The sequence below is a fragment of the Homarus americanus genome, unplaced genomic scaffold (assembly GCF_018991925.1).
Source record: "Homarus americanus isolate GMGI-L3 unplaced genomic scaffold, GMGI_Hamer_2.0 scaffold42405, whole genome shotgun sequence".
In the NCBI taxonomy this organism is placed as follows: domain Eukaryota; kingdom Metazoa; phylum Arthropoda; class Malacostraca; order Decapoda; family Nephropidae; genus Homarus; species Homarus americanus.
In genome coordinates, this window is record NW_024753126.1 from 252,501 (window position 1) to 279,822 (window position 27,322).

Consider the following 27,322-nt stretch of genomic DNA (forward strand, 5'->3'; position numbering starts at 1 on the left):
GGGCGGACAGAGAGACAGAGACAGAAAGGTAGAGATAGTTAGATAGACGAACATCCCAACAAACATAGAGACAGATAGAGACAGAGAAACAGACAGATAAAGAGATAGACACAGACATACATCAACGCAAGACAGGTAGACAGACACAGACAGACAGACAACAACACAAAACAGACAGAAAGAAATATACAGACAGAAAGAGACGACAGACAGACAGTAAAGCCTACCTGCTCTCACAACCCCGTCGTCCACAACTCAACATCACCTGCCTCCCTAACACAGGTGCTTCACAGGACGTTAATGTGTCAATACCTTCAGTAACAAGTGGATAGTGTACCTGGACGATGGTCTTAACTTACCTTTGGCAGGGAGAGAAGGACTTTGGCAGGGAGGATTTTGACGGAAAGAAAGATTTTGGCAGGGAGAGAAGGACTTTGGCAGGGATGGAAGGACTTTGGCAGGGAGAGAAGGACTTTGTCAGGGAGAGAAGGACCTGGGGAGGGGTTACTTAGTGTCTTTGGTGGGGTGTCTGTAAGGAACTTTCTCAAGGTGTTACTCGGGTCAAGGTCTTACTCGAGTCAAGGTTTTTACTTGGGTCTAGATCTTCCTCGGGTCAAGGTCTTCCTCGGGTTAAGGTCCTACTCGGGTGAAGGTCTTACTCGGTCTTACTCGACAGCATCTCTTAGTCTTCCTAAAGTATTTCACATATTCATTGGTAACAAATTGAGACGTCTGTTGTATGAATAATGACTAGATATTCTCAGACTCTTCGGCCTCTTACCTCCACCACCACACCCCCACCACTTACCCACCTCTCCCCACCTCCACCCCACCTACCACTCACCTCCACCTCCACCACCCACCTCTCACCACCTCACCTCCACCCTACCCCACCTCACCCCACCTCCACCTCCACCTCACCTCTCACCTCCACCTCACACTCATCACCACCCACCTCACCTCCACCTCTTACCTCTTACCACTCTCCCTCACCATCTTCTACTTCCACCTCCACCTCTCCATCCACTCCCACCACCCACCACTTCACCTCAATCCACCTCCACTCCTATCCACTCCACCTCCACCCCACCTCCACCTCCCCACCTCACCTTCCACCTCCCACCCCCACCGCTCACCACTTCACCTCCACCTACCACCTCACCTCCCCACTTACCACCCATCTTACCTCTACCACCTCACCTCTTACCTCTACCACACTCCTTACTCCTCCACTTACCCCTTACCTCTACCACCTCACCTACCACTCACTCTTACCTCTTACCTCTTACCACTTACCTCTTACCACTTACCTCTTACCTCTTCCTCTACCACCCTCTACTTCTACCCTCTTAACTTGTGTTCCTCTTACCAAATTTCTTATTCCAGTAAATCACTAAATTTCTCTTCATGGTAGGGAGGAAGCTTTCAGGTTAGGTTAGGCTGGGCTAGGTTAGGATAGGTTGGGTTGGGTTAGGTTGGGTTAAGTTAGGTTGCTAGTTATTGGATAGGTTGGTTAGGTTGCTGTTAGGTTGGGTTAGGTTGGGTAAGTTAGTTGCTGTTAGGTTGGGTATGATGGGGACGTAAATGTGAGATTAGTCTAAGCAAAGTTCTATCCACCATTCTAGCTGTGATTTATTCCTTAGAGACCAAATGAGTTGAAATTCCTCTCCACTGAGCATGAGAGTGTTGTCTGGTGCACACTGAGAGGTTGGAGTGTGTGATCCTCAGTGTCTTTAATGGTGGAGTTTTTATCTGTTTTAGAGGACGATGAGAATCTTACCTTTGTATTGTGATCGACGTCTTGGGGGCAGTGAGCACGGTGCCTGGGGATATGTTGTATATACAGTATATATACTTGGAGGATGACCTGTGTTGAGGGTTATATACCTGAAGGATGACTTGGGTTGTGTATGGCGTACTTGGTAGATGAACTGAGTTGAGGATGACCTACCTGAAGGATGACCTGGTGTTGAGGACCTGCTTGAAGGATGACCTAGTGTTGAGGACCTGCCTGAAGGATGACCTAGTGTTGAGGACCTACCTGAAGGATGACCTGGTGTTGAGGACGACCTGAAGGATGACCTAGTGTTGAGGACCTACCTGAAGGATGACCTGGTGTTGAGGACCTACCTGAAGGATGACCTGGTGTTGAGGACCTACCTGAAGGATGACCTAGTATTGAGGACCTACCTGAAGGATGACCTAGTGTTGAGGACGACCTACCTGGAGGAGGGCCTAGAGTTATCATGGAGGCTCCACACGTCCTGCTGGGAGCCTCTGGATGTGGAGTCTAACATGGCCAGGCTGACGGGTGCCTCTCTGCACTTCAGTTCTCCGCTGATCCTCACGTGTAGGAAGGTCACCAAGGCCAGCGGCAGAGCGTACCTGGGGTGGAGAGGAGTGTTAAGAGGGCGTAACTCCTCCACCCACAGTACCACACCCACCTCCTCCACCCACACATACAAACACGTATTGTAGACTCATGTTTAGGGTGACGCAAGGTATGGAGTGACACAGGGTATGAAAGTGACGCAGGGTGTGGGGTGACGCAAGGTGTGGAGTGACGCAGGGTATGAAAGTAACGCAGGTTGTGGGGTGACGCAAGGTGTGGAGTGATGCAAGGTGTGAGTGCCGCGGTATGGAAGGTCACATAAGTTGCACCTCATAATTATTGCCGCGTATATATATTATTTTCCCTCCAGAGACTCGACTTTACAACGTTCATAATCCTAAAATTCCTGGACCTTGGGACAGTCTGAATGAAAGCCAGAGTAATGTTGACTGTGTTGGAGGAAGTTATTTTATTATTATTATTATTATTATTATTATTATTATTATTATTATTATTATTATTATTATTATTATTATTATTAGTAGTAGTAGTAGTAGTAGTAGTAGTAGTAGTAGTCGTATTATTAAGACGTGTTCATATTTAAATGTGAGGTTTGCCCACTGGATAAATTCACAACATTACATAGTTCTTTCAAATATTAACATACATATTACAAAGTTTTGAAATTCTTTGCAATATGTAAACGAAAATATTATTCTTGCAAAAGTTGACTTACCTTCCAGCTGGAGCAATATATATTTGTATCTTGTAGCTGTTGTATGACTTCCCTCCACCCTAATGTAAATACCACAACAGTTTTTGTTAACATGTATTATATTTTTCCAATTTTTTTCTTGTTATGTAAGAGAACCGACGTTTATAAATCGAGGTTTTGACAGCCATATTCGCCTTACCTCACTTATTAGTTTTGCCACATGTTCCTGAATTTTGAGTGTAGGGTGTGTAGGGGAAGTGGTAGTGTAGAGGGTAGTAGGGAGTGGTAGTGGGGAGTGGTAGTAGGGGAGTGGTAGGGGAGGGGAGTGGTAGTAGGGGGGGAGGTAGGGGAGTGGTAGTGTAGGGGTGGTAGGTGGAAGTGGGGGTGGTGTGGGGGAGGGTAGGTGTAGGGGGGTGGTAGTGTGGGGGAGGGTAGTGTGGGGAGGGTAGTGGGGAGTGGTAGTGTAGGGGAGGGTAGTGTGGGGGTGGGAGTGGGTGTGGGGAGTGGTAGTGTGGGGAAGTGGTGGTGTAGGGGAGGGTGGTGTAGGTGGAGTGTGGGGAGTGGTAGGTAGGGGGTGGTGGTGTGGGAAGGGTAGTGTAGGGGGGGGTGGTGGTAGGGGGGGTAGGGGTGGCAGTGTAGGGGAGGGCAGTGTAGGGGGAGGGTAGTGTAGGGGAGGGAAGTGGTAGGGAAGTGGTAGGGAGTGGGGGGGGAGGGTGGGGAGGTGGGGGAGGTAGTGTGGGGTGGTGGTGTGGGGAGGTAGTGTAGGGGGGAGTGGTAGTGTAGGGGAGTGGTGTGGGGAGGGGTAGGGGAGGGGGGAGGGTAGGGGGGGGAGGGGGAGGGTAGGAGGGAGGGAGGGGAGGGGGGGGAGGGTAGTGGGGAGTGGGTAGGGGAGTGGTAGTAGGGGAGGTGGGGAGGGTAGTGTAGGGGAGGGTGGGGGTGGTTGTGTGGGGAGGGTAGGGAGTGGGGGTGGGGGATGGTAGTGTAGGGAAGTAGTGTGGAAGTAGTGTGGGGAGTGGTAGTGTAGGGGGAGTGGCAGTGTAGGGGGAGTCTTGTCTCCATCACTGGCGGGGTATTAAGGGTCACCAATCTATACCCACCTGTGAATGGGTACTAAATTACACAGGTGATGAAGGCTATTGAACGTACAGTAGTATGGGCCACGCTGCCTCCTTATACGCCGAAGGTTTTAGTAGTTAGTCAGTGTACTGTATCCGCACCGCCCCTAACAGATCTTCAGTCCTTTACAATCCACTTTCACAAGATCCTGAAGATGTATGTATATAACACTTAGAATATGCGGCTCTAGTGTGACGTACTTTCCCTCTCGGCATACCAACAGATGAACCTAACCTAACCTAACCTAACCTAACCTAACCTAACCTAACCTAACCCACTGAGGCACTGCAGGTATGTTGTGGGTTTATAAATCTCTTACAAAATACACATCGTCATTAGCCTCACTAAGACATCGTCACTAGACCAATTTAGATTACAACAGGAAGATCTGCAGTCACAAAATAGATTCCAAAGTCTTTTTGTTTGTTTCCTCTGATATTTGTGTTGTTCTGAGCCAAGATATTCGTGGCTTAGGAATTCGTTTTATAACAAATTAATATATGTGAGATGAGGAAGCAGATGATTTTAGAGAGAGAGAGAGAGAGAGACCCACCCACCGTATTGAAGAGGTTAAAGCGTTCATTCCTCTCTTATCTGTTCTCTGTTCTCTGTTCTCTGCTCTGTGTTCTCTCTTTCTATCTAATCACATTGTGTCTTTCTACCTTCTCTCCTCGTCTCTTCTATCTCCATTAAATTTTCTTTAATCTCTCTCTCTGGCGTTACAAACTACTAATGCTAAGTACTGTCTATCCTTTCATGTGTTCCAGGATAAATAATTTAATCATTTTTTTTTTAATTTATTCTAATCATCATCATCATCATCATCATCATCATCATCATCATCATCATCATCATCATCATCGGGCACACCTAACCTCACACCATTAAACACACAAAATAAAATCCTTCCACCCTTTTTACTTTCGCTTCACAGTTCTCTTATTCTAAATTATTCGCTTTTTAAAACTCTTCTGAATATTGTTTTGCTTTCCTCGTGTGGGTCTCATATGATGCTTCCATATGAGAATAAAAGGGAATATATTTGACCCCATTTGACCCCGTAAGACTTAGGTCAGGTCACACAGGTAGTATAGTCCTCACATATTTTTTTTTTTAGTGTCACATCAGATCATAATACACATCTCTGACTGATCACTTCATCTCTCGTGTTTCTTTCTTTTAACTGTTTGGTATCCCAGCCTTTGATGCCTTCCAGAGAGATACTGATATTTATTGTTGTCATTGAATTTGTATGCATAAAGTTCACAAGTGACGAAACTAAACAACATGTGCCAGCGGACTAAGGCTTATATACAGGTTTCAATATCGCCATCCTGTATTACCTGTCAGATGAGCTGTTTTATATTTTTTAACACAGAGTCTTTGTATTTCTCTGTCTGTCTAGTTAATTCTGACGCTGTCTCTCTGTCGCCGTCTCTTTAAACTGGACATTGATCCATTACCCTAGTGAGTCTCTTGTATATATTTGATGTCAATAAACAATTACAAAAATATTTATTCGAGAATTTCAATTACAATCGATTTCAGTTGACAGACAAAAGTTGATGATTTATTTTGATTCATTGGAGGTAAAGTTCTGTAACTCGTTTATATTAGTGTGTTTGTCTCACCTGCACAGTACATCTCTCCTGCTGTGTACCTGCAGGCCTCCAGGCAGGTGTGTCATTAGGAAACAGAACCTCGAAAAAAATTCAAGCGCTTCCGTGATTGGATCTGCATATTATATGAATCACTAGTCTTGTTTCCTGTATATTTTTGCAAACACACACACACACACCCACACACACACACACACACACACACACACACACACACACACACACACACGACAAGGCTACTGGGTTTACTCAACAACACAATGAGATCAGAGGTATACTCACAGGGCAATAAACAGGCCACGGATATACTCGTCTATATCGTCTCCCAGGTTGACTGTACAGATGCCGACACCTTCAAACTGCTTCCCGAACAACCCCTGTAATGATACACAATTGCACGTTAATAATAATAATATAATAATGATATATGAGCCGTCAGTGATATCTGTTTCTACATATTCAAAACTGTTGACTCTCTCTCTCTCGCATGAAATAAGGAAATTAATGTAAATAAGATATAAAATAAGTCGTATCAGGTTGGGTAAGTCTGGTAACAAGGACGCTCAAACACACAGTAAAACACGGTTCCAATATCTGAAATTTCCTGGAGCTGACAAGAGATGCGTGGGTCGGAGTCTTCCTACCGATCTCGGGTTGAAATGTTCTCATATTTTACGTCAACAGCAGCGATTGAGGTCACCAAGACTCCAGACTCTTAAAGCTTAGTATTTTTTTTTTACCCTTTTGTAACTGGGATTAAGAACCCGTAAAGTCTGAATGCAGTTTTGGTCTCATTTTGTCTTCCATTTATCTCCGTTAGCTGTTTTGGTGTCATTTTAGCTTCCATTTATCTCTCTTAGCTTAAGTGGCCTTGATAAATACACTTTCACATAAGTAATTAAAGTCGACGTTTCAGGTTGGATTCTCAGGCACCCGTCTTCCTATTTAGTGTGCTTACCACTTCTCTTATAGATCAAAAACGACCAAATATTCCTCCCCGAAAGTTAAATTATATTTCTATAAATAATCGAGGAGTATTATAAGTGTGTGACGTCATTCGCAATTGTAGGTTGGAAGTTGTTTGCCAAGATGAAATTGCAGTTCATACAATGATTCCGATTTCTTTTCGTAATAACAAGGCGCTGTATGACGCCAGGTAGGCAAAATGGAAATAGCCATGTTGTTAGCTTAGGTAACTACCACCACAGTAACTTACAGTATGCTTCCATGCCACTACTTAATACCACATGTTCCACACCTAAACGAGGTACTTCAGAAGGAATATTAGTGAAGTCTCTACACTTAACCTGATGAAACGTGCACCTGTATGGAGAGGGAAGGTGAGGAGGTAACCTGGTAGGGCGGGAGGGAAGGGAGGGAGGGAAGGAAGGGAGGGAGGGGAGGGAAGGGAGGGAGATAGAAAAGAGGGAAGCAGTAAAGGTGGGTAATTGGGTGAGAAGTAAGGAAGGTAAATAAGTGTGGGAGGAAGTGCAGACGATAATAATAGATTGGGAAATGTATAGCCAAAGTTTACCCCATAAGAGATATATACTGCACACACACACACGCACACACACACACACACACACACACACACACACACACACACACACAGGTGGTCGCACAGGGCTGGTGGTTATTTTGCTATGAATATGAGGAACTTGGGAAACACGAGAGGCTATTCAGTAGGTCAACCGAGAATGCATTCTCATTATTTTTCGCTGTGTAAGTGTGCGTGTGTGTGTGTGTGTGTGTGTGTGTGTGTGTGTGTGTGTGCTCGTGTACAAGTCTTTATCACTGGACAAAACCCATATTCAACATCACAATACATCCATCTGTCTCCATCTCCCTTTCCTTCATCTCTTCTCATTCCCATATTTACTCTATTTTCTCACCTCCCCTTTCATTCTATATGTATATTCTCCCACAACTCCTTTTTATTTCTCCTATTTTCCTAATTTTAATTTTTTTTTCACTGTTTATTTTCAATGTTTTGGTGGAGGACAGATAAACACGAGTCAATGCTCTCATATATAGATAAAACCCAACCACCAGCCCTCACTTCACCCACTCCCTGCCCACTCTTGCCCACCGCCCACTTCTGCCCACTCCTACGCCCACACTTCCCCCACCCACTTTCTGCCCACTCCCACGCCCACTTACCCGAGACTCTCACCCACTTAAATTTACCCCCCACACCTATTCCCCCCACCCACTCCCCCACCCACTCCCACACCCACGCCCCCGCCCACGCCCCCGCCCATACAATGACATGAATAAGAGCAAATGTGTGTATAAGATGAAGGGCATAGGAATTGAGGCCTTGAGATGCAGAATACACACGTGGGAAAACTTTCGTGGTTGTGGGGGATTTCCTGTGGTGTGTGCAAGTGGTTGTCTGTGTGTGATTGATGGTGGTGTGCGCAAGTGGTTGTCTGTGTGTGATTGATGGTGTGTGAGTGTGGCTCTCTGTATGTGAGTCTTAGTATGTGAGATATAATACGTATTGTGAGTGAATTTGTTTTCATTGTTTTCAAGATTGTGTGACATATATGAAACTGAGTATCTCCTTATTTCTCTCTGTCTCTCTCTCTTCTAAGTCTCCTCTCCTCTTATCTCTCTCTTTCTCCCTCACCTCCTTCATATTTGGGAAAGGAGAAAAGTACATAATAAAACTCAATGTTAACAGTAAATGGAGGAAAATTACACCATTACTTGAGGGTTAATACGCTACTTTATCACCTGATTTTCATACGTTATTCCCGAGTTCAGAGTTTGTAGAGCCCAAGTTAAGGGTCATTATCCCTTGGTTTAAAGATCGTTAGGTCCTTCAGGGTATTCTAGGAACTCCTTTGAGGGTATATCACTGGAGCCCCGTTTGACACTGTGTTGGTATAAGGTTCATTCTCTCTTGATGAAGTGGAATATTTTTTATTTTTTATTGTTTTTGCTGAATATAAAGGATCTGTGCTCCCTAAAATGGCTTGGGTCGTTAGTTTTATGTTGTGATTCCATTTTTCCATTGTTCCGTTGTTCCGTGGTTCCGTTGTTCCGTTGTTCCGTTGTTCCGTTGTTCCGTGGTTCCATTGTTCCGTGGTTTCGTTGTTCCGTTGTTCCGTTGTTCTGTTGTTCCGTGGTTCCGTTGTTCCGTTGTTCCGTCAAGCTACACCTTCACTTCTGGACGCCTTCGTAATCGCTATTTATATTTATGTCGCCTTTCACCACACTCGAAGACTCAACAGCCACTGAGTCTCTCCCAAGTCCAAAGATTTTCCTCTTAGGTGATGTAATTTTCTTTTAGTAGACAAGGCAATTTTCTGGTAGCCTTTTTCTTACCCTTGTCCACTGTGTAATGTAAGTGAGCACTGCTGGACTCTCCTCTCACTCAGGCTTGGCACGCGAGAGTTCAGGGATATTCTAGTCTAGGAGATTGTGATAGTGGTCAACGTTACAACAGTCGTGTAAACATGAAGAAATGAGGCGCGTGTGTGTGGGGGGTGGGGGGGGGGGGGCTGACACGTGTCCCAGTCCTCTTGCCTTTGACAGATTTATTGGAAAAAACAAGCAATGCTTTCTGGGAACTGGACGTTGATCTTTGTTTTCACCCATAAGTGTTTATCTCTTCACTTGTGTTTAACGTCATAAATATTGAGTTAACATAAACATTTCAACAGCCCCAGAACGTAAAACATAGTACATATTATAATCCCGGGCAGAACAATGCATCACCAGGTAGCACAAAGGAATACCAGCCCTAAAAACCAAGTGGCTTTACTACAAGTATTTACAATAGAAGTTTGTAATGGTCGGTCCAATTACCTGTCTGGTCTTTATTACCTTCAAAATTGTCAACACGTTTGGAGGTCCGACACCAATCAGCTGTTCCATATGTCTACAACTCACTATTGAAAAGATGTTTTGTGTGACTCTGTGTCTTGAATATCCTGAACCTTTAACTTATATCATTATCATCGTTTGGTTGTTTTATGATATACGTCACCTTAATACCTTCATTATTATCTGTATGTTGTATTGTGTGTGATAGGAACAGTTTTGGATGCAGATATTTCTAGTTGTACCCTGTAAAAAAAAAATGGGGGAGATTATTGAATATTTTTTGGGATAAATCTTTCTATCTTATCCACTGGAGAAAACTCTGGATATACCACTACTGTAGAAGGGTGGTTGTGTGGATATGATACCCCCCCCCCTCCCCACCCACCCTCCTCCCTCCTCCCTCTCATTACAACTGAGTTCTTATTGCTTAGTTCTGGAGACAGTTCACTAGGAGTAAGTAATTGCCTTTAGTAAGTAATTTACTTTAGTCCTTATTGATTTCTTTTATTGTGACAGTAGTATAATATATATTTTCACAGGAGTTTTATTTAAGAGTGTCAATAACTGTTTGTATCTAACACTGGTTTATGTCTTTACAGGTCGAGACATCAGTACAAGGTAAGTAAACATTGTGTTGGTTTTAAAGGTGTTAGGTATCATTATAATAGGTCTTGCAGTTTTCAGTTTTGAACTTTCAAGTTAAAAATAACAGATATTTAACGAGTAAACACACCGGTATCATCGTAGTTGTGATGGGTTATAATACTGAGCCTTGCTTTATCCGGGAGCAGAGTTTAGAGTATATTTTTTCTTGCATGCATCTTACTAACACTGCTGACCGTTCAGTACCGGAAACCTCGCGGTGGTAATGTCAGGTACTGAGATAAATCAAGGCTGTAGCGATGATAGCTTTAAGGTTAGGTTAGGTTAGGTTAGGTTAGGTTACAGTGTCTTGGTTTAAGTAATAGTATAACTAACACTTAGAATTTCTGTAGTGTTTGTGTTTCAGATGGAGGTAAGGTTCATGTGTTTTACTACAATATAAATGCTATGTTTTTTTTCAGTTACAGATGAAGTGCATTTGTATAGGCCGTATGCTTGTTCACCAGAAAATGTTAAGTTTATTTTAGAGGAATTTAAAGTTCATGTCTTTACATTGCAACACAAATGCAATGTTCTTTTTTTCTGGTGCACATAACATACATATGCATTTCAATGTATGACATGCAAATTTTATTTTCAGAGGAAGAATATGTTCCTATGTATTTTTCCATTTATCTTAAATTTAATGTATATTTCAATTGAAGGTAAGAGTTTTGAATTTATTTCTGTGCAACATGTAAACTTTTTTCAGATGAATGCGGCGGTTCATGTTATTATGTGTTTAACGTACCATGAGTATTGCGAGTTTATTTGGGGGCTTTTTGGGAAAGGGTTTTGGGGTCTTTTTTTTTTGTTACAACAGTGTGACCCGTAACAGCCCACCGAGAGGGTTCAAACAGTCTATTACACAACCAGCTGTAACACTGTTGGTTGGTTATCAGTTTTCTCAGACGGTCTTTGTAAACTCAAGAGTCTTCAGCCCGGGGACACTTTTGTTGCCTCTAACCACTGTCGACTGTGCACCGTACAGTACATGTCTTGTGGGAACTACTGTACTCCACACCCTTAGCCTCTATTAATAAGATAGTAATAAATAACTTAACTAGAATGATTTATTTCGTGACAGAAGATTAAAATTTTACATCCCAATGATAGACTTGTCGCCTGGGAAAAAGTATTGACCTGAAAAGATGCATTAGTCATCACCTTCACCCCCCTCAGGGTTCAGCCTCGTTAGGAATTTAATATTGGATGATGACAATTACAGTGAGACGATGTAACTTAGGAGAAACTTGTCTTTATTCTCGTCCGAAACATGTCACTAACGCATCTGTTAATAACGCTATGGATTATTGTTTCCCTCAATATTAAAGCTTTCTGTGCGTTAACCTTCTGTGTGACCAAGAGTGTAGCCATACTCCGGGAAGGTTTGTTCTGTTGTGAAAAAAACTAAGTTACATTTTTTACCACGATGTCTCACTGCACATAGTTTTCTCACTGTGAACAAGAGAAATGATGTGGAGGAGCGACCAGGTCAAATGATGCCAGCACAGGAACTCACTCGAGCACTAACAAGGTAGTCGGAAAATTGTCAAATATTTTTTTTTTTGTGGGGAAGGACCAAATTTTAACACCAGTCACGAACCTTTTCTTAAAAACTCGTCGCAAATTTCCGGAAAAAACCAAATCCACAAAATATTTAAGTTGATTATTCTTAGTCTCGTCATCAGTGTACACAAACCTCCATCGTGAATCAAACTCTGCCCACGTTTGGTTTCTACTTTATTGTTACTTGAAAGAAAAGAAACGCACATACTTGTTCATATGATCAATGACCCGATGAATGTAAATTGATAGATAGATAGATAGATAGATAGATAGATAGATAGATAGATAGATAGATAGATAGATTGAAAGATAGATAGATAGATAGATAGATAGATAGATAGATAGATAGATAGATAGATAGAAAAGAAAAGAAAAGAAAATACCTTAAATTTCCTCCCACAGAAAACCAACATTAAAATTAGACAAGTATTTCCATTACGAATGTCGAGTCTTTCCTCTGGGGGAAGAGTCGTCAGCTCTCCAGGCGGTGCAGGAGAAGCGCATCCAAGGTTTTGCATAAATTAAGTCGCTGTGTCCTGGAGCTGATGGAGGGAAGCTGGTTGGGATAAAGATGTATATCTGTGAGCACATTAGCAGCCGCCCTGGTGCCTAAAGTTGTCATGGCGGGTTAACGCGGTAGGGGAGGAGAACGTTAGATATGTATTGAGTAACCTAACCTAACCAGAACCTAACCTAACCATAACCTAATCTAACCTAACGTAACCATAACCTAATCTAACCTAACCTAACCAGAACCTAACCTAACCTAACCATAACCTAATCTAACCTAACCTAACCAGAACCTAACCTAACCTAACCAGAACCTAACCTAACCTAACCTAACTTAACCTAACCTTTAACCATTACCTGAAGGGCGGCGTCTGGGGGGGGGGGATGGAAAGGCCTCAGCGGGCAGGTGGGAGTTACAATTCTATCACCAACTTTATAGATCTTTCTCTTGATTCGTTATATCTTTGTTCGGTGATAAAGTTATAAGATTAATTGAATTATTTACAGTGGGTTACATCATCATCATCATCATCATCATCATCATCATCATCATCATCATCATAACCTGTGTGTGTGTGTGTGTGTGTGTGTGTGTGTGTGTGTGTGTGTGTGTGTGTGTGTCGGTCAGTGCTATACCTCCAAGACCATATAACTGAGTCGTTAGGGTCAGGAAGGTGAGAGCAATTTACCAGCGGTCAGGTGGAGTGTGAGGGGTAAATGACCCACCTGTTGTGTACCATTGTGGCCTTTTTATGGTCCATTAACGCCTCAATATGAACCTACAGAGAACAGTGTCGCCCTCAACTACCTGGTGGCGAGTATGACCCCCGAGTCCCTCTCTAACCATCACAGCTGACGTGTTTTACCTCCCCGGGTCACTAAGTGGGTTGTGTGACCTGTACGCTATTGAAAGAAACTAAGCTTCAATAACCAGAGAAATAGGGTTAAATGGTTAAGATAGGTAAATATATACATAGCAGGTAAATATATACATACTGTAAGAGATATATATATATATATACATAGGAGGTTAATAGAGGGACAGTTATTCTTGCTACTATTGAAGACGTCAACAGTGATGTAGGAGAGTTAAGAATTATATTTAGGAAATTAGTAGTATCTCATAATTAAGAGACAGGTGTGTAATTAAAATAACCAGTTGGGATGAGATATTAATTATTCACAGGTACAGGTAGAAGATTTATGACTAACTCATAAACTTGTATGATGAAGATTTTTTTTATTTATTACGGTCGGTTCAACACGAAAATAGGAAAACTAATATTTGAGGACAGAAATGAAGTGAACTTTTATGCTGACAGATAGAGTGGGAGTGTTACCTGGACAAGGCTTCATGAATTATTGATTCAATCTTTAACGAGAAAAGCAGCAGCAAATGAGCTTGGGGAAGTCCATATATACGTGTGTGTGTGTGTGTGTATGTGTGTGTGTGTGTGTGTGTGTGTGTGTGTGTGTGTGTGTGTGTGTGTGTGTGCGTGTGTGTGTGTGTGTGTGTGTTTGTGCGTGCGTTCGTGCAAGAGTTACCATGCAGTATTAAATAAGTGGCTCTCCAGAGGACCATCACTCGTCGGCTGATAGGAAAATGAAGTTATTACACCATTATTTTAGGAAGGTCAGCAACTTGTCTATACCATTATGAGGCACATGTGTTAAGTGTTCCTTCACGTCGCTATTATAGGACCGGTCTCTTGTGTTATATGTCACTGTACCGGCAGATGATTGTTATAAAACTGAAAGTAATATATAAGTAAAACAAAAGGGAGAAGGGAATTAACAATAATTTTAATAACATTTTCTTCCCAAAGGCTTAGCTGATTTTAAATGGCTCCCCGCTGCTATTCCATCAGATAAAACTAATATCTGGGGTGAGATCCATTCCATCACAGTGGTAGTGGAGAGTGGATGAGTAAGGAAATATTTATACTACTCTGTCTTTGAGAGCGCCATTGGTATCGACAGAGTGTAAAGACAATTAGTTACTATTGGTAATACAAAATAATGACGTTATTATGGGCTGGGATGGCTATTGGTTGCAACAAACCTACCAACAGCCAATGACGAAGCTGATACCAATGTTTACTGCAAGCTGAATTAAATCTCACTGCATAAGAATCACGACTGTCCATAGAGTAATTCCCAAATGTGTTTTACATATCCCTCAGGAGTCACACACGATGATTTTTTTTTTTAACATTTATCTACATTAACCTTGTAGCTACATAAGTACAAATAATTAGGATTATTTTGTTTTTAAAGTATCTCAGCTTCATATATATATACTCGTGTGGGAGGCTGAGTCCACCTTAATGCTCACGAGTCATTCAATATCACACGACTACAAGACAAATATATACTGTACTTGTCGTGTTGTTTATGTGTGGGAGTCACGTCAATGTTGTATCATCCATTTATGTTTATCTCATTGTCTCTCCCTTGTTGTATATCTGTCTATCTGTCGGTCTATTTTGTCTATTGTACACACACACACACACACACACACACACACACACTGGGGTTTATTAGGGATGGAAGGTGGAAAGGAAATTGGGAGGGAACGATAGGTGGGAAGGTGGGAGGGTGGGAGGGGTAGTGAGGTGTTCTCTTATCAGTTGAACAGCGCTACGTGATGGTGTGTTGCCTGAGGTGGAGGGCAGTTGGGAGAGAGAGAGAGAAAGAGTGAGAGAGATTGAGGAAGGGAGGGAAGATAGAGAGAGAGAGAGAGAGAGAGAGAGAGAGAGAGAGAGAGAGACAGATTTACCAGTATGATTTAAAAAACTAAACATAGCTTCGTCTCGTCTTTTTTTTTTCTTATTATTCCCAGTAATGACAGGGATGAGTACGAATTTAATCCTGCAGGAAAAATAAAATAAAATAAAAATAAAATAAAGGGCTTCCAATTATACGAAATCCAGGACAGACAACAAACGCCCTAGGAAGATATCTCATTACCTGAAGTTTCTCGTCCACCCTGTGATTAAACACGAGATCTTGTTTAAAACCTCTGGCTTGGAAAGTATTTAGGATAATGTTCTTGCTTTTTCTATCACCTTTCCTAATTAATTCTCCACAGGTAAATAGGATCCTGTCTCACCTTCCCCTTGTTAATATTCTACAGGTGTGAGCTTACTACAGAGTTTACCTGGTTTATATATATATACAGTACATATACCAAGTTATTTATGTATCAACGAGTAATATATTCATGCCTATCAGTCATTCTACATATCAGTTATTAATTCTACATATGTATTACTGTATGTATATATCTATCAACAGGTATGCATTTATAACTGTGTCTACCATCTTCCTTCCTTCCTTCCTTCCTTCCTTCCTTCCTTCCTTCCTTCCTACCTTTCATTTCTCCTTCCCTCTCTCTCTTAATCCCTCCCCTTCGTTCCTCTCTTCCTCCCATTCTTTCTTCCACTTCTTTCTCCATTCTCCCTATGCATCCTCTCCCTCGTTGTCAGAGTTATCCAAAAGACCTCTTCATACCTCTCTGTCATCGAGGACTTTATTGTTGGGACGGCAGTGATTGACCAATTAGTTTGTTAGGTAATTAATTCGGTGTTTAGGCACGTGGTTAATTAGATAGTGATGTAAATAGTTGGAGACGTTGTTAATTAAGCAGTCAGTCAAGCAGTTAGTAATCAAGGTACTTAAGTCATTAGTGCACGTGATATATAACAAGCCACTAGCCCACCTGATATATGATATAACAAGCCACTAACCCACGTCATATATAACAAGCCACTAACCCACGTCATATATAACAAGCCACTAACCCACGTCATATATAACAAGCCACTAACCCACGTCATATATAACAAACCACTAACCCACTTCATATATAACAAGCCACTAACTCACGTCATATATAACAAGCCACCAACCCACTTCATATATCTAATAATTCACTAGCTTCAGTATATTTCACAACTACCTCTTGAGATAAGATCACACGAGACTCATATTCGTATAGGCACTCAGCTTAACCTCATTGCATATTCACCACGAGAGTGCAGCCAAAAAGCAATACATATCTCGTGTGCTCTCCTGGTGGGTTTATTTGTGTTAACCTAAATGATTCTTTCACTCTAGCTATAATAAGTGTAATGGGATATCCACACTGTATGGGATGATTATAATGGTATATCCACATTGTTATAATGTTATAATCTACTCGTATAGTGAAACCTCTATATAACGGACAAAGATCTAATGGTTCGTTAAATGGAGGTTTCACATCTAATGGAATCTTGATCTAACGGACTTCCCCCTCCGTATAGTCCGCTAAATAGAAGTTCCACATCTAATGGAACCTTCATCTAACGGACTTCCCCCTCCATATAGTCCGCTAAATAGAAGTTCCACATCTAATGGAACCTTGATCTAACGGACTTCCCTCTCCATAAGGTCCGCTAAATAGAAGTTCCATCTAATGGGCCCTTGATCTAACGGACTTCCCTCCCATAAGGTCCGCTATGGTTCCACATTACTGTACTTCATTGTTTCTCATTCAAGCCTCGATATATCCTGCGCCTGCGTCCTCCTGTGCCCCCATCTCCTCACCCTCCCCTTCTTCCCTCCCTCACCCCTCCTCCCTCCTCCCGTGGCCGTTATTCCCTTCACGACCGCTGTTACTAAAGGTTGGACCAGGAATGCTTTATATGCGTTACGTGAGTCTTCTCGTTTGTGACGGAGGGGAAGGTGAGGGGTTCTAGTCTTCCCCTCTCCATTCACTCACTCCTCCTCTTCCCCTTCTTCCCCCCTCTCCTTCTCCCCTTCCCCCCATCCCCTCTTCCCCCTAGATCTTATTGATTGATGGGTCGCCTCGTAGTTTTAACCCTTTGACTCCTGGAGGTTTAAGTGGCCGTCTTCAAAGGGTTAAACTATTGTCCTTAAAGGGTTAAATCGTCATCATTTAATGGTTAAATCATTATTATCGTCATTGTCATCATCATCATCATTATTATCATCATTAAAGGGGGAAGGAAGAGGATGAGAAGGAGGGAGGGAATGAGAGGGAGGGAGAGGATGAGAGGAAGAGAGAGAGGATGAAGAGGAGGGGAGAAGAGAGTGATAAAGGAGAGATAGAACAAAAGGAGTGAAGGACGGTAGAGGGGAATGTCAGGTTAATTAGAAGTAAGATAAGGTGAGATAATGGTCGAGAGGAACGGAATGGAAGGATAAATGAAGGGAGGAACGAAAAGATTAAGAAGAAAATAAATGAATGAAATAAATCAGAATGAAGAGATAAAGAAGAAATTAAATAGGAAAATAAAACGAGAAGGAAAAGTACCACAAAATAAATACAAAATTGAAACCAGGAAATTAATTATATTTTGACTGTGTGAAGAAGTGGGAATAACGATAAAACTAGTAATTAAAGATAGGAAATAGATACTGGATTAATCATATACAATTAGAGATAACGATGAGAGATAACGATAAGCATATGTGTGAAAAGAGAACAAATCTAAATAAAATAAAATACAACCTGTGTTTTCTAATGGCGGATAAGGCACCGAAGGAAAGCCAATGGGAAATACTCGAGAAAGACGGTGAGAAATATTGGCTGGTAATTGGTGGAGTGAGAAAGACAATAGAGAACACATATTAACCACTATGCAGACACAACCAAACTCTCTGAATAGTCAAGATCCCGGTTTAGTTTCTGTGTTTTAGTGAAGAAGAAGGATGTAGCTGCCAGGGGACAATACGCCAGGTGTATTGTTGATAAGAAGGTGAAGTTAGACGAGACGAACATTGATATTGAATCGAAATACTGTGTTTCTTGTTGGTGTAGAAATGTAGTTGTGATTAATTAGTAAAGCTTTGAGACCAGCTGTGATAAATTAACAAGCCCTGAGACCAGCTGAGATAAACCAAGATACCCGTGAGGAGCTGAGAGAGCCAGCTGCTGGGAAGCGTGTAGTGATCCCAGGATTTACTAAGGTGTCTCAGCAGGTCCTCTGTAATCTGGGGATTGAATAAGGCGTTTCACTAAATCCCCCGAGGCTGCAATGTCTGCCGATAGTATCTCACAAACCTGATCATAAGGGCGTCTCACAAAGGGTGCCACAAGCCTGCTTTCAAGTCTGTGTCTCAGGAGAATGTCTCACAAGCCTGCTCAAAAGGGTACTTCAGCTTACTCACAAAAGTGTCTCACAAATCAACTCTGAAACACCTCATAAAGCACGCAAGACGTCTCATAAATTCTCACAAGACATCTCACAAGATAACCTCACAATTTATCTCAGGAACACATCACACACGGCTATGTGAGCAACACCCACGCCAGGTGAGCACAGGTGTGTAGCTCCCACGGTACTCCTCTCCCTCATCTATGTCAATAATGGCTCGTGTGTGTGTGTGTGTGTGTGTGTGTGTGTGTGTGTGTGTAGACGAAACAGCCGTAAACACACACCTCATCACCTCTACTCAGGATACTCACTTAATTCCCGTCCAAATATAATTACAACATAGGGATTCTTTTTCAATTATTTACGGCAGCAATACTCTAGAGATGGTATAAATCTTGAGCGGTGGCAGTTTGGATAAATATCAACCACTTTATGCATGCTAATATCTTAGGCTTGAGGGGTGAAACGGCTCCCACGGGCATGGCGGTGCGTTAGGGACACTGTGGATATAATATACACAACACACTCTATATTAAGCCTTCGGTATACAAGGAGGAAGAGTGGTGGATAGTGAACTTGACCGCCTTCACTTTCCCGAACTTGTAAATTTACGGACCCGTTTACAGCTGGGTGGACTAGGCGTGCCCAGGGGAATCGAACTAACGACCCCCTAATACGGAAATTTAACCTTCTTACTATTATTTATAAATGGTGGAAAAGTTTCTATTTTATAAGCTTTCTAGAGGAAATTATTAATCATTTATGTTAACAGTGTAAAAATCTTCACTATTCCTGAGCTTCTCCACACACACGCACGCACACACACACACACACACACACACACACACACACACACACACACACACACACACACACACACACACACACACACCATATTCAAGTTATCTTGAACAGCTTTTAGGGAATTTTTGCTAACTTTCTAAACTCTACTTGTAGTTCTGTGTAGCTCTTGAGTCTTGTAAATAACTCCAACTTCTCCTACATAACTCATATACCCGGGGGTAAAATTTTTCGTGTTGATCTTGTTAAGTTATAAACGACTTAAACTTCCACTTGTAGATATGTTCAACTTTGGGGAAAATATTTAGATTCTTACTTTTTTATGTATGTAACTCTAACTCGACATAGTGGGGGAGATGAGGTCGTTAGTATTGAAGATAATGAGCAAAAACGTCGTTATGGCAGGTAACTGAACGATAGATCGGGTCTTAATTAGATGGGTGTAGCCCAGGTAACCGACCCCATGACCCAGGTAACCGACCCCATGACCTACCTGTAGATGAATGTAGCCCAGGTAACCCTTCCCATGACCCCCACCTGTAGATAAATATAGCCTAGGTATCCGGCCCCATGACCTACCTGTAGATGAATGTAGCCTAGGTATCCGGCCCCTTGACCCAGGTAACCGGCCCCATGACCTACCTGTAGATAAATATAGCCTAGGTATCTGGCCCCATGACCTAGGTAACCGGCCCCATGACCTACCTGTAGATAAATATAGCCTAGTTATCCGGCCCCATGACCCAGGTAACCGGCTCTGTAACTTACCTGTAGATCGATGTAGTTCATGTAGACAGCGTAGGGAAGGACGACGCAGACAGAGATGACCCACACGGCGAGGACGGCGATGAAGGGAGGGATGCGAGCCTTGTGTGGGTAGAGGATCAGGCGGTACCTATCCATCGACACGAACACCATCGTCACCATTGTCGCGTGGATCGGTACGTCCTAAGGGGGGGAGGGGGGAGAGAAGTGGATAAACTTGAACATTGTGGATGGGAAATGTGTGTGTGTGTGTGTGTGTGTGTGTGTGTGTGTGTGTGTGTGAGAGAGAGAGAATTACTATAGGTAACCTTTTCTAATTCCTTTCCCAATCCTCCTTACTCCTTCCAAATCTTCCCACCTCTCCAACTCTCCTCACCTTCCCAAATCTCTCACCTTCCCAACTCTCTCACCCTTCCAACTCTCCCCACCTTCCCAACTCTCCTCACCTTCCCAAATCTCACCTTCCCAACTCTCCTCACCTTCCAACTCCTCACCTTTCCCAACTCTCCCTTACCCTCTCCAAATCTCCCTCACCCTCTCCAAATCTCCCTCACCTTTCCCAAATCTCCCTCACCTTTCCCAACTCTCCCTTACCCTCTCCAAATCTCCCTCACCCTCTCCAAATCTCCCTCACCTTTCCCAAATCTCCCTCACCTTTCCCAACTCTCCCTCACCCTCTCCAACTCTCCCTCACCCTCTCCAATTCTCCCTCCCTCATCCTCTCCTACTTTCCCTCATCCTCGGTATAAGTGAGTGGATAATCCCAGGTTAATGGCTACACCTTGAGGGTTAAGAGAGAGGCGCTCCAGTAAATTAGACAAAGCCAGGTTAATCTTCTCGCTATTAGCTACAGTAAATTCGACCAATAGGTACGCCAATAGCATCTGACTGGATGGTTGCTACAGGGCCTTGGCTTAAACTGAGGTCGCTTAGTAACCTCTTTATTAGTGTAGTATATGTAACTGTTGTTGACGTGTGTGTGTGTGTGTGTGTGTGTGTGTGTTTGTGTGTGTGTGTGTGTGTGTGTGTTCACCAGTACCACCAAGAACCATGTATAACTTTTACCATTCCTAAAATGTCAAATATTCCAGGAATTTTCGCCGTGGAAATTTAGTTCTGCAGGAGAAAATTCCAGAAATCGTTCTATAAGCAATTTTTACATCGGCTGAACCAAGTGAATCTCTGTGATATGTATGTGTGTATGTATGTATGTATGTATGTATGTATGTGGTTGTGTGTATGTGTACTAGTGGGTTAGGAAGCAAAGTAACTGACACACACACACACACACACACACACACACCGTCAACTTTGTCTTGATCTGTCATCTTACTTCTGAGGTTTTACTCTTAATTCTTTATTAGGGTTAATATTTCTGAGGCACAGCTGAGACACAGACATTCCTTGGGTACACTGAGACAGACAGACACACAGAGTGACAGAGAGAGGGACAGAGAAGTAGACAGTGTGACAGGGAGGGGGGCAGAGGTAGATATAGTGACAGGGAGAGGGACAGATAGGTAGACAGTGACAGGGAGAGAGAGAGACAGAGAGAAGTAAACAGAAGTGACAGACGAAGAAAGAGTTCATCACTAATGCTTCTCAGGAAATGTAATCACCAAATGTATTCCTTTCATCAGTACAAAAGACTGAGACAAGGTGAACGAAAAGTAGACTCAGAACACACGGTCCTTATTAATATGTATCGTAACGCTTATTTTATATATATATATACTAGACGAGGTATAGATATTACAGTGCTTTGTTAAATATACGTCAAGATCAAACTAAAACGTTATTTGGTTAAAACCTTTTAGGGAAATTCTCCGGTCGTTGGTTCATTCACCTGATAAACGACGACAGGGAAAAATGTACATTGTAATTTAGGGGAAACAGAATTGACGTGCGTTGTTTATCGCTTGGGCACTTGTTACCGTTTCCTCCCCCAGTGTTGTCTAGTAGGCGATGATGGAGACATGATAGGTCCGCGCCTCCTGCCTCTCTCACCACAAGGTAAATTGGAGAAAAACTATGATATGTGTTGTGGTGATGATGGTGATATAGTGTGATGGGTAATGTTTTATAAAGTGATCATAAATGAACTGTAATTAGGAGGCCGACAGAGGAGACAATATTGTTAACTTGATGGTTCCCGAGAATTCATTGGCAGGAATGATGACGGCAAGAAACTCGTGTCATCTATATTTCCAGTGATAATGTAACGTAATTAAATCACAGTTGTATTAAAATACCTCAGACTTTCTTCTAAACATGGAAGGACTCGTAATTGAATAAGTCATTACATGAATGGTTTTCTGTTAATTAAGGTATAACGATGTATGTCTAAACAGCCATCAATGTAATTACTGTATAATCAGAGTGAGGTACACGAGGTGGGTGGAGGCGAGTAGTTCCTCGCCCATACTCGCCCTCCACCCCTCCAGGTCACCACTTCCTCACAGTCAGTGGTGTTGGAGTAACGCCATGTACTGTACGAGTGTGTGTCAGCTGGACTGTCAGCACCGCCAAGGGTCACTGACACTTCTGCTCCTCCACTGTTATGTTAGATGGTCGTTGGATACACCAGTCGCCTCCTCTCCTTAGGGTCGCTGGTTCGTGCCCGGAGCCTTGTGTCTGTCTATCTGTCTGTCTGTCTATCTGCGTTTAGAGTTCAAGAAATAAAGGGACTGGTGTAGTACCCGCCACGCTGCCAAGACACGAGGCTGTGTGTCCGGCCAGCTTACTCATGGCTCACGAGGCTGTGTGTCCGGCCAGCTTACTCTTGGCCCACTTGGGTTACGCTGAGTTATCAAAGCCCCAAGACAGAGTAGGAACATCCACCTTCATTGTGGACAAGATCTTGTAATTTTCTCTTCGTCCATAAATTTTCAGATTTATTGAGTCAGGGAGGAAGGAAGCCGCCCCAACTTGTCTTCACGGCGGTGCTCATGACGTACACAGGTCAGGTCAGGTCAGGTCTTTGTCGTGATACCCGTCCGCTGGGTCGTTCGTTCGTTCCATAGTTTTCACCTCCTGACAGACAGACAGACAGAGCTCCAGCAAGTTTGTTCTTTTAACTCGTCGTCGTCTCCAACACTTTACGACAGGGAGCTGCCAGGGTTACACGAGCAAGGTAACACCACGGAGCAGTTCGACCTTGAAGGGGGCGTAACAGTAACCTTGGATGGTCTCTTCCTTACCTCAGTGCACGGACAAAAACTCACCCGACAGGTTAGGTGAGGTGAGGTGAGGTGAGGTGAGGTTAGGTGAGGTGAGGTTTTGTCCTGACTCGTGTGATAACCAGTCCCCTTCTGTGCTGGCGGAACAAACGTTAATATGTACCATAATAACAATCCCAAAGAAAATGTAAATATTGAATAATTAAATCACCTGAAAATATTTTAATTACCTCAGTAACCAGTAATACTTTTATCTTTTAACATTAACCAGAATTAATTACCGGTGCCTATGACATTAACCATCACTATCTTATTAATTTTATTCAGTATCAGAAGTTCTCACCGCCAACATTATCCTCCGCTTATTATCCTCACTAACGCCGCCATTTACCACCATTATTGATATATTTAACCACAATTATCAACCAGTATCATTAACCATCACCATATATCGTCTACGACTCTACATTATCCATCGTCAATAAACCCCTATCATCCAATAATGTTCGCGATGCAGCTTTACTTCCCGCCAATAACTACCACGCGAACATTACTTCCCGCCAATAACTACCACGCGAACATTACTCCTCGCCATCTCGGGAGGTTTTGAGGAAATATCGCTTTAATATCAGCAGACAGGAGGATCTAGGTCGTAAACACTGTCTTGGCCCCAAACTAAATCCCTCTTTAACCAGAAGCTGTGACTGCATCTGGGACGTAGCGAAATGTGTCCAGGTGTTCAGCTATGTCCTGTGGAAATTCTGTTTACAAATGACGAATAAAAAAATAAATAAAAATGTAGAAATTAAAAAAAAAATGTAGATAAATAAATAATTAAGCCTTATAAAAAATATATTTATAAAATAATGACTATTAAAAAAAGTATAAATTAAGGGGTTAAGACATCGTGCTCATGGGGTTAAGATATCGTACTCAAGGGGTTAAGAGATATCGTGTCATGGGGTTAAGATATCGTGCACTATGGGGTTAAGATATCGTGCTCATGGGGTTAAGATATCGCGTCATGGGGGTTAAGATATCGTACCATGGGGTTAAGATATCCTCATGGGGTTAAGATATCGTGCTCACCCGTGCTTGGGGTTAAGACATCGTGCTCATAGGGTTAAGATATCGTGCTATGGGGCTAAGACATCGTGCTCATGGGTAAGACATCGTGCCCATGGGGTTAAGACATCGTGCTCAGTTAAGGCTCATGGGGTTAAGATATCGACCATGGGGTTAAGACCGTGCTCATGGGTTAAGACATCGTGCGGGGTTAAGATATCACTCATGGGTTAAGACATCGTGCTCATGGGGCAGACATCGTGCTCATGGGGTTAAGACATCGTGCTCAAGGGGTTAAGATATCGTACTCATGGGGTTAAGACATCGTGCTCATGGGGTTAAGACATCGTGCTCATGGGGTTAAGACATCGTGCTCATGGGGTTAAGACATCGTGCTCATGGGGTTAAGATATCGTGCTCAAGGGGTTAAAGGTGAGGGGGGAGGAACGTGTACGGGAGACAATAAGAATGTCGAGGAGGAGGAAAAAAAACCCACAAAATACTAAGTTTTTTTATCATCAAGAAACATAAAGACAAGACTAAAAATTTTCCTGTCACTGTTTTGTCACTTTCTCTAAAATACATGAAAACTCGAATTCATTATTTTCTGTATAAAACTTTTACTTCAGTGTGAGTAAAAAACCCGCTTTACAAACATATATATATATATCCAGACAGGGGTGTGGAGGTGTGTGTGTGTGTGTGTGTGTGTGTGTGTGTGTGTGTGTGTGTGTGTGTGTGTGTCGCGACCAGAGAAACTCCACAAAAATTTATAATGAGGATCTCGTACTTCATGGGACGAGTAAAACTGTCCTGTAATAATTAGAACGTGATTTTTATTCCAACTTCTTTATGCCACGTAGATTTATATGAAAATTTATATGAGTTACGTAATATATATATCATCTTTCAGTGTATATAGGAGGTAGTGTTTTCGTTCCTACGTCGTTTTGCATTATACAATAAAAATTATTCATATCAAGTTCCTAGCGTGAGAGTGTGATATTGTCGTGGTAACATAACCCTGAGAAATATAAGTCTCATATTTTTTTCCTTTTTTTTTATTCTCATACCTCCTGTGACGTCATCAGCTACCCGGAAGGTCTGATATGTAATTGTGGAATTTATTAGTTTGGTGTTACTAATATCTAGCAACAAAATGGAGTTTATATTAGGTAATGACTTTAATTGTGAACTCGTGTTAAGAAATATTGTCCATTGCCAAGACGTAATAGAGATAAGTAAGAGATATTAACGGTAGAGTTAATATTGGTCTGGTTAAAGCTCTCTAACTCAGTCCCATTAACACCACCGTGACTACCACCACCACCACCACCACTACCACCACCACCACCACCACCACCACCACCCCATCACCACTAACCACCACCACCACCACTACACCCCATCACACCACCACCACCACCACCACCACCACCATCACCTTTGTACCGAGATTTTGCATGACAATAGTTGAATCTCCCAGCCGCTAGTACGCCGACTGATGGATGGGGTAGTGAGTGTCCTGGGAGAAGGAGGAGAAGCAGGAAGAGAAGCAGGAGAAAGAGAAGGGGGGAGAAGAGGAACAGGAAAAGGAAGAGGAGATGAAGGTTGGGGAGGAAAAGAGAAGAAGGAGAAAAAGGTGGGGGAGAAGAATGTGGAGGAGGGGAAGAAGGTGGAGAAAAAGAAGAGGTGTAGAAGGTGGAAGAAAGGAGGAGGAGAAAAAGAAGGGGGGATAGGAGTGAGGGAGATGAAGGAAGGACGTGATGGATAGAATAGGGAAGAAGAGGAAGAAAAGATATTACGTGGATTAAAAAGTGAAGCGAGGGAGTGAGGAGAGAGGGACACCCATCCTACTGAATATTTATCTGACGAGGACACATTTTACCACTGAAAGTTCGTTCACATCTATACACATCACACTAAGGTCTCTCACGTCAAAGATACACTTCAGGCAGTAAGGTTGACATGACTGGGTTGTTGGCAGATGAAATTTCACCAGGATTAAGTCACCATCTGCTTATGTGTGACTTTTACCCCGTTGAAAATTCACATTTCTTGGAGTTTCTTGGTTTTAAAAGTCAAGAAAGATGAAATATATGAATAAATGTGAATGTCTAAGAAGAAGAAGAAGAAATACGCCACTTATCCATATCACCTGATGGAGCTTTTCCCCACTGAAACATTCCATTATAAGGGAGATACACCCCACTGAATATATTGAACTAATGAACAAAATACACTGGTAGCACGTGGCCTCATGACGTTGTATCAGTATCGATTATTGGCTGAATATTGATGGTGACGTTGACAGCTTAAAAAAAAATATCCAATGTTTCTTCAACGTTTTTTTTTTTTCACGAGACTAAGAGCAAGGAAGGTGACTGACTCTACGACCTGGCGCTGTATAAACCCTTGAGAGTTAGTGAACGATCTCACCCATCTCTGCGTCATGTTGTCATCTTCACTACTGACACAATGATTTTGAGTCTTGTTTGGGCTCTGATAGTTCATTAGGTATTGAATATTTTTATGAATTAGTCACAAAATAGCTTCATTTCACTATCATCGTCCAAGAGGTTTTGTATATAAGACTGAAGAAGCATAGTGAAGCATAGTGAATCAGTGAAGCATTAGTCTCGTTAAAAATTAAACCAAAACACAACCTTCCTTCACTACAATTTTAACTGCTGGTCGACAAATTAACATTCACCTTAACGATTTAATACTAATGAATAACAACAACAACAAATACAAAATGAAATTAAAAAAGACATGAAAGTGAAGATTTTTTTTATTTGTTTACATTTTTAAATTCAATTAAAGTCAAGGGTGAATACGAAGTCAAGAGTGGGTAAAAAAAAAAGTTGGATTCTAGACAGATGAAATGGTTCCGGAAGACTGAGAGGAATAGTTGTAGTGTGTTTATTAAATGTCAGTCTGTCAGGGGTGTTAACAGGCTGTACGAGCCTATATTGGGTGTTGTTATAATTACTGTTTATTCTCTC

The 27,322-nt window shown here is 42.3% G+C and overlaps 1 protein-coding gene across 1 annotated transcript in view; it reads right to left on the reverse strand.

Moving 5' to 3' along the window:
- Positions 1–27,322, reverse strand: part of LOC121855279 (orexin receptor type 1-like) — a 76,632-nt gene that overhangs the window by 17,062 nt on the left and 32,248 nt on the right. Inside the window, exons 2-4 of the mRNA XM_042350161.1 lie at positions 20,074–20,253; positions 6,065–6,159; positions 2,224–2,385 (exon numbers count right to left, since the gene is read on the reverse strand). Coding sequence (XP_042206095.1) covers positions 2,224–2,385; positions 6,065–6,159; positions 20,074–20,253 — 437 coding nt within the window. The remainder of the gene's footprint in view (positions 1–2,223; positions 2,386–6,064; positions 6,160–20,073; positions 20,254–27,322) is intronic.